Source organism: Lycorma delicatula, chromosome 10, assembly GCF_047948215.1.
Source record: "Lycorma delicatula isolate Av1 chromosome 10, ASM4794821v1, whole genome shotgun sequence".
Taxonomy (NCBI): domain Eukaryota; kingdom Metazoa; phylum Arthropoda; class Insecta; order Hemiptera; family Fulgoridae; genus Lycorma; species Lycorma delicatula.
In genome coordinates this window covers 33,169,211-33,178,352 of record NC_134464.1, presented here as the reverse complement: position 1 = coordinate 33,178,352, position 9,142 = coordinate 33,169,211, and the positions used below count along the sequence as shown (strand labels likewise).

At 31.3% G+C, this 9,142-nt stretch overlaps 1 protein-coding gene across 1 annotated transcript in view; it reads right to left on the bottom strand.

Annotated features, from left to right (window-relative positions):
- Positions 1–521: 521 nt before the first annotated feature.
- LOC142331160 (protein 5NUC-like) overlaps positions 522–9,142 on the bottom strand; it is a 60,150-nt gene continuing 51,529 nt past the window's right edge. The window contains exon 10 of the mRNA XM_075376869.1: positions 522–909. Within this exon, the coding sequence (XP_075232984.1) occupies positions 617–909 (293 nt within the window). The 3' untranslated portion in view covers positions 522–616. The remainder of the gene's footprint in view (positions 910–9,142) is intronic.

Below are 9,142 nucleotides of genomic sequence, written 5' to 3'. Positions count from 1 at the left end.
TTATTAATAATAGATAATTTTTTATATTAACAAATAAAATATTATCATGAACTAAGAATTTATCAGGAACAAACATTAAAGTTGATTTGTTTTTGTGCCTATTTTTTTGCAGTAAAATATAAATTCAGCTAATATTTAAAATAATTAGCAAATAATTGAATTGTCTTACTAATTAATCATGTTTGATAAGCTTTAAAATTAAGTTTCTACGTGTGAAAGGTTCATAGTTACAATTATGATATGAATTTCATAGTTAGGATTTTCCGAGGAATTAATATGACATCAAATTAAAGACAAATACATCGATTAATTATGGTGTGTTTGCTGTGAGGATGTGTTAAATTCAATGGCGTATAAAGGGAAGTAATCATTATTTATTTTTAGCTATCAGCATTGGATTAGCTCATTCCCGTTTAATTTTTAACCAATCAACACTAAAGCTTCTTCCTACATTAAACGATGTTTACATATTTTATTTAAACATTTTTATTTGTTATTTTTATCAAAATTTATTATATATATTGTTAAAAAATACAGAAAAAAATTTTTCTTTATTCTTGCAATAAAATCAAATAGTACACCATTTTCAAGTATTTTCAAATATTTTTAATTACTTTCACCATAACTGCAATAAGTAAAGGATTATAAACAATACTAAAGAAGATATACATCGTAATTTTGCTGCACTTCCTTTTTCGGTTGTCGTACTTATTTCTGGACTAGCAGTAGTGACATTTGTGGTGTTAGTAAAGGCTGTAGTGTATTCCGTATGATGCGTAGTACCTTCAGTCACTGGACTTATTGTTGTTGATATTATAGAATTAAGTACCGTTATACGATTTGTAATTTTTGGATAAATCGGGCTAAATTTCCTTATATAATTAGCTACAGCATCTGTATCAGTTATATCTGAAAAAAAAATTAGTATTGATAAAGATCAAATAATTAAACACCAGTAACTTTTATAAATAGATTCTATGAAACGTTCTAGATACAAAGTTTAAACATTAAGAATAAGAATTTTACACAATGAAGACTACAAAAATATTCCCACATGTTAGAGTGTGTATATTCCTCATGCAATTTAAAAGTATTTTAACGTAAATTTAATTAACCGACTTCAAAAAGGAGGTTATGAATTCGACCCGTATATTCTTTTTTATGTTCGTTCGCGCGTAATAATTTTTCCTATCAATCCGATTAAAATAAATATTGTAATCGACGCAGCTGTTTGTCACGGTGGTACCATGATATTGAAAAAAACTTTCCAAACAAAAAATCGGTCAGAAAATTGACAAAAATGTTTTTTCGTTGACCGGTGGGTAGGTAGGGATAGTTAGAATTCTGATATTCTATATGTTTACTTCAAGTTAGATGATGTTATAGTGGTTTTCTGTAGAGCTATTATTGTTAGTTTCTGTTCAAGATATGTAATACCATTAATAAAATCATATCTTTCAGATCCAATATACATTATATATAATATCGGTAGGAACAGTGAAAATTTTATAATTCTATATACGTGCATCACATTAAATGGTCTTAGTGTCGGGTCAATTTTTTTTTTTTTAATAATTATTTTAATTGAATGTAATAATTTTTTTTATGTAAATTTATTCAGCTGGCAAATTAAAATTAATAAATAACAAATATTCTCATCTCTTAAGGAAATGAACATTGAAAACTTCATAAATAAAATAAATTTATTACAATTAGGTATCACTTAGGTAATTTTTTTTAAAGAATGATCATAATCTTTGAAAAAAAAAGAAGAAAAATGCTTTACTAAATTTTTAATTCGAAGAAAAGTAAAAAGAAGTTTGAAATTTAAATTACTGTACTTCAAAAATCATAAATATTATCTTTATTAGTTAAATAATATATAATTAAATAATAATAATAATAAAAAAATAATATATTATTATTAGCTGCAGAGGCGTTCCGTGGGGACGCCCTCTACATCTAGGATCTTTGAGTGGGTTGCACTGGCGGGTGGCATCTCGGAATAGGAATGTCAGGTGTCCAAAATTGATTACCTCTTGTTTAAAAATATTTTTTTAATGATGAAATTTGATATAACGAAAGTTAAATTAGAAATTTAACTGTAGAAATTGATACTAACGAATCGGGATTTTCCGCTAGTGATCGGTACATTACGAAGAAAAACGATCACATCAATAAAGAATAATAATATATATGTATATATATATATATATATATATATATATATATAATATAACAAGTATACACCTGACCACCACGAGATATGTACTAACGAAACGGGATTTTCCGCTAGTTATCGGTACATTCCGGAACATTTTAGCTAAGCTAAGGGAGACGGACACACACACACACAGACACACATACAAATGCCCTTTAGTACGAATAGGGTAGAATTATTATTATTATTTTCCAAAAGCCACCAGACGTGGTGTTATCGTGGTAATGTGGTGGTCATGTGGGATTCTTACCGCTAAAAACCACTCTTTCACACACGTTTTCCCCAGGCTGGTACCGCTTTCGCATTATTTCAGTACTGTGTGCTGTCTTAGAGCAACCGCACATTAATACTACCTTTCAACCCACCTAGGAGTCTGGTAACCATTCCTTCTCCTTCTTATGTCTTCAAATTCGTTCATCGTACACTCCCAAGTCTCCTTATCTATCAAAATTTCATTGTTAGGGGAATAAGACTCCCCCAATGAGAATGTTTTGGACATACTGGGTGCAGACAAAAAAGGTGTCTGTGCGTTCACACACACACTCTCTCACTCTCTCTCTCTCTCTCTCTCGCAGTACCGGCACTGAGATGTGTTAATTTTCCTTATTCAGGGAACGATAAAAATAATATAATAATTATTATTATTTTAAAAAAAGGAATAATAATAATTATTATTATTCCTTTTTTTTATTTCATCATAAATCTATAAATAGGAGAATTTTTGAGTAATTTTATAATTTAAAAAAAATTAAAAATAATAACCTTTCTTCACAAAATAATATTAAAATTAATAATAATTTATTTATATATGTATTTTTTATTTTCGTTATGAAAAAGGACCACGAAAGCAATAGATATTTATATCACTTTCCTCATATAGCTAATTTCACATAATAATGTTGTTAATTAAAATTAGTTCCACTTAAAATGATTTAAATATAGCCCTTTGTATACCCAGATTCCAATATTTCTATACGAAGCTGGTTATTAGTATTTTAACATTAGAAAATAATCAATGTACCGAACAAGATAATTAGTAAAACAATTTATCAGTAATTTTACACATTCCTACTTTAGTAGATTTGCATGCGCGCTTAAATATAATAAAGTCTGAAATGAACATTTAAAATAAAATCATTATATTTGGTGCTACAAACGGTAATGACCTGAAGTATGGTAGATTCATAAATATCATATTAGTGATATTCAGAGAAAATATTTACTTTTTTTGGGAAGGGGAATCATCAGTTATTTGACTGACTGGTTTGATGTTACTTTCCATTTTTTCTCTTCTGTGCTAATCTTCTAGTTTCTACATATTTCTTATATCTCATACATTTAAAAAAAATAATCTTATTCTATTTTACAATAATTTAATCCGTGGTTCTAGAGAACCGGATGTCACTGAATAATGATTTCTAAGGAGATACTTTCACTATTTTCTAATGATTTACGTTTTGGTATTTTGGTTTTTTTATTAAATAAAACTATTAAACAAAATTTTATCAATACTAAATTAATATTTAATATTGAAATGAGATAGGCACAATACTGTATAGAGTAGGATCATAGACTAAAAAAAATAATACACTATGATAAAGAAGGAGTACAAAATAAATAACGAGGTATCTAACGCTTAGCCGTTGAGAAACAGACTGTAAATTATCGGGACACCAAAAGGTAGATCGTATCTGGAATGGAAAGGAAGGCCTTTGATTATAAAAACTTCCTTTCACACCTATCATTTCTGCTGCCAATGAAAAACATCGTCATTTTTTAAATTTTCCGATTATGATTTTTTTTTATTGAGAACCTACTGAAATCACTCTAACGTTTATTCATCGATGAGTTGTTATGTATTAGTTTACAAAATAAGTCCTTAGAATAAAGTCGTTTCAATTTTTTAGGTGTTTCACTAATTTCGGTAACGTTTATAGCTTCTAAGTTGTCGTTACTTTAGAAGTACTTATTTTCTTTGGGCACTGTGAAATTACTAGATAACTTGAATTGTGAGAAATCGATGTATTTCGATGCTGCGATTTGAAATACCCAAAAGCTCAATCCCATATATCCAGATGGATTTAAGAATTATGTCTTATTCTTATTATTCTTTCTTTCATCGGATAGGTTGAGCAGCCGATACTGCATCAATGTTTTCATATCCTAAGATCTCTAGTCCCTTGCAGATTTTACTTCCAGATCTTCTTAGATATCTCCTCGTTTATCCTATATAAGTGATCATATTACTTCAGCTTATTTTCTGTAATTTCATTGTGTATGCTGACAATTTTAAGTCATTTCATAAGTGTAATCGATCAATCGTTGCGCATCCCCGAGCCACTCTTAGAATTTAATTTTGGCGGATATTATTAATTATTTATATCGAGAAGATAATTTATGGGCCTTCGATCCATACAATAATATAGGGGTGGCCAAATTGTTTTACCTTTTATTTGTGTATCCTTTCTGGACTTTCTGGGCTCCTGAACATCCTAATTGTTCAACCTTACTCACTATGACAGAGTTTCTCAACCTGTGGGGCACGCTTTCCTGGCGGGGCGTGATAACACTAAATGGAGGGCGCGAGCATATCGAAAAGAAAATATTATTAAAGAAATCTATTAATTTATTGAAAGGAAAGCAAAAAAAAAAAATACATTCTGACATAATAAATAATAAAATACACATGTACACTGATATAATACACTTATAAATAGGATTGTATCAGTACTGCACCGCGTATTTAACAATTAACTGATAAATACGAAATTAAATACTAGTTTAATAATTATTAGTGACTCCCTTGGGACTGTCTTACAGAAAAAAGTTTATCGAAGGAATGTTTAATATTAAAAATAGACACCGAGTTCTTTTTCTATATTTAGCTGAGATCTATATTTTTTTATTCCAAACAGCCACCGCAGAATATCCGGTTTCGCAAAGGTAGGATGTTGAAAATGGTAATAGTATACGAAATACTCTTGTTTTCAGTGTAGAAAACTCATCATCTAGCCCTACTCGAAATTCAAAGAAATTCTAAATTGTCTTTTGATTTTGCCACTTGCCATGAAGTCTGTGAAGATTTTTTCTTCGGCAGTTGAAAGCCCTTTGGGAGTATTTTGAAATGGATCAATAATCGATTTAACTCTTTAACTTTTTATTGCTATCAAGTTGTCGTCAGCAAGAAAATACTTTTTAAAATTCTTTGGGCATGGCTAAATGACTTTCAATGGTTACAAAAACAACTTTCAAATGTCGTTCTTCATTCTTATAAGTTTTAACACATTCATCCACATTTGAAAACATTTTAAGGTTTTTGTTCTTTAAATTTCTGCTCCAAAATTCCAATTTTCTTTATCACTCGTATCCAACATGTATGTATTTTCTCCTTGCAGTTGAAGATTCAAGGTATTTAATTTCTCGAATATGTGGACCAAGTAGCTCAATTCTGCACAAATAAACCGTATAGAAAGTTCTCGCCTTCCGGTCAGTTATCCTCTTCTAGAAAAATGGCAATTTCATCTCATAATTATAAACACGTTGCAAAAATTTCCCACGTGATAACCATCTTGCCTCGCAATAAAATAGTAACATTGAATGTACTGCACCCATACAGCGTAACTATTTTATTGCGAGGGTACACCCGAATTAGTACGTGACCCAATATTTTTCTGGACATGGCGCTTTCCGGGACAGGCTGCAGAATGTGTCCGCAATGCGGACAATTGGACGATGTACATCATGTTCTGTACGTTTGTTCAAAGTATGAGTTGATACGCACGGAGGCTATCTGTCGGTTCGATATGTATTTCAGTCCTTTCTTTATTTTTGTTTATTCAGTCTTGTTTGAGACTAACATAAGATGTTTTTTGTTTTTAGTTTTGTTGTTTTTTTAGGCATAGTAGTACACTAATGGGAATGTCTCATGTGGCATTCGCATCGTTACTGAGGCAAGACCAAGGCTGAGAGATGCCTTTTGCATCTCTCAGCCTTGGGGTTTTGAAAATGACCTCCGGTAAAGCCCATATGGGCTAGGTACAGAGGGCGTGGCGTGGCGACCGCAACTGTTACATGGTGGATGTCTTCCCCCTACGGTGTCAGGTTCTACTGCACCCACGTCTTTACAAAGTGGAAAAAATATTCTTGATTTTAGGGATAACTTTTTTATATCATTTACTACGGTTACAACCGTAATTAGTACAATATTCAGACCAGGACTCATTTCTTCGGAAGCCAGAGCTTCTCTGTAGATCATGCATGTGTCCAGATACGCTGTGAAACTTTTTATTTCACAAGTGCTTATACTATTTGGAAGTATTCCAGACATTGAACGAGCGCCATTGCTGCATATTCTGACGCAATCTTTCCACTATATGTTTGCCTCGTTCATGAAATCATCTATAATTGCAAATAGTGTGAGTGCTACTGCTTTGAATTCTATTGGTTTGTAGAAAATTAGTTCTTCTACTGCTGATATACCATCACAAAAATGAACATAGGCAATGAAGTGAGCACCTTTATTAGCTGAATTGAAAACAATTTATCACGCAACTACCCGAAAAGCTAATGCAGTACATCTTCTGCCATACCACCAATTCGACTGGCAACAGTATCATTTGATAGGTATGGATTGCAATTGTTTCACAAAACTATCTCCGAACGTAGTTTCTACAATCGCAATTGCAGCTGACAAAATAAGCTCTTTACCAATGGTGTGAAGGTTTTGACATCTGACTATTTTATATGAAACATTGTAAGAAGCAAGTAAAGCTTTTTCATTTACAAAGTTTTTTTAAAAAATTATGTTTGCTTTTTATATGATTTTAATTTTAATTCGAAGAATTCTCAGAGTTTGTTAACGTACTCACTATGAAGCGTTTCCAAATGTGGTTTAACGTTTTTAGGTTTCATGCTGTCTGCTGCCAAAACTTTTGAGCAAATGACACACAGGGGGCTTTCTTCTTCATTTATTTCAGTACTGGTAAACCCAAAAGTATAGTATAGTATAAAAGTATAGTATAAAGTAAAGTATAGTATATTTATGAAATAGATATGAGCCTAGAGAGAGTGGACCTTTTGTTGGGATAACTGCTTCCCTGGAAATCGGGCTTCCTTGTTATATTATCAGGAAGAAGAAAACAAGGACATGGGAAGGAGGAGAGGAAATAGGGAGACGGCAGACTCTCCCACAAGCATGAGAAACAAAACAGGAGCATGAACCTAAGAGGTATATAATGATAAGAGTCCCTCTTGGGATTCATGATCTTCTCCCATCCCAATTTTACCGCTACATAATTAGGAACTAATCTATTATAGGCCTGTTGGGTATACCAAATGAAAAAGGGGTAGCATAGTTTTATTATTAACAAATTAACCAACAACTAAATGCTGCAGGAATATTTCTGACTGACAAAATATTTTGTTACTTTTTATTTTATATTTTTTTAATTTTATTTATAAATTTAAACATTATTTTATCCATAGTATATCACCAAACATTTCACTACTTTTATTTTAATTCAAATACAGTTGACAGATGATTAACTGCGCCCAGCAGGACCATTCTCAATCCAGAATTACCTTTAATATGGTATAAAATTCAAACATTTATCTTTGTTATGTACTATGATGTATGGATACTAATAAAATTTTTATATTAGCATGCAAAACATTCGTGATTGGAGGAATACCCTCTGATCTTTAAAACAATTTAATTGGTAGTAAGAATATAAAAAAAAAAAAAAAAAAAAAAAAAAAACAGGACTAGATAAATGTGAAAACTAGTACACTATTAGTTTTAATATTTAATACATAAAAAAAATATTCTGTAAAGTAGTTTACTGGCAGAAAGAATGTATGGTATTGGTTGTATTTGATGAAAAGCAGTTATATTGCAGAAAGAGAATGGTATAAGAGCTCTATTCCTCAAGATAATCTTAAAAATCAAATTAGGAAGAATTAAACAACCTACATAGCATTTCTAGATATGGAAAAAGTACTTAATAATGTACTATGATGTTCGAACACAAATACGAAGACATGATGTTCGTTCGACTGGACCTCCGCAGACGCACAGCTCATCAACTGCCAGGCGGAACCGTAACACATATTGGTTCAAGTCTGCATGGTAAGGGTAACTGATAAGAAGTACATGATAAAACATCTCAGAAGATCTGTTTGTCATGTTCAATAATCTACCCGGTCGATAGTTCTACAATAATAATGCTTGTTCACACAGCTCTCTTAAAAATGTTGAGGCGGTTGTGAAGTTAAAATTTGAATTATTCCACCCCAAGTATAGTCAGAAGAATTGGTTCCCTGCGATTCTTACTTCTTTTCGATATTAAAGAGGGATATTAAGTTATATTCATTTTAGTACAGATGATGAAAGAAAGGACAAAGTGAGGTCGTAGATCAAGGAAAGATCATCAACACTCTTCACTGACGGAACGGTTAAACTGGTTCACCGTTGGGAGAAATTTGTAATTTTAAATGGTGATTATATGAAAAAATAAGTATAAGTTCTTGTAGCAAATATATTTGTATGACATATTTGTTTCATTTGATTATCTCTTTTCATTTGCAAGTTATGAGCGAATGTGCGTTTCATTTCTACCAGTCCTCATATATCATTACGAAGTTTACAAATAAATATTTTTTATTTTTTTTTATCTGGAATTTTACGGGCATCGACGGCTAAGGTCATTAGCCCTCGTCACAATCTTTAAAAGAAATTACTATCACCATCTGGATCGTCATATGTAAGGGTGTAAAGGGCCCTACATTTTATTTAAAAGCACAAACTACACAAAACATTTAAGACATAAAAGACAAGGACAATCACAAACACTTACGGGGTGTAAAGGGCCCCGATATTAAAATTTGAGATAAGGTTCTCAAAAGACCATGAAATTAAAATTA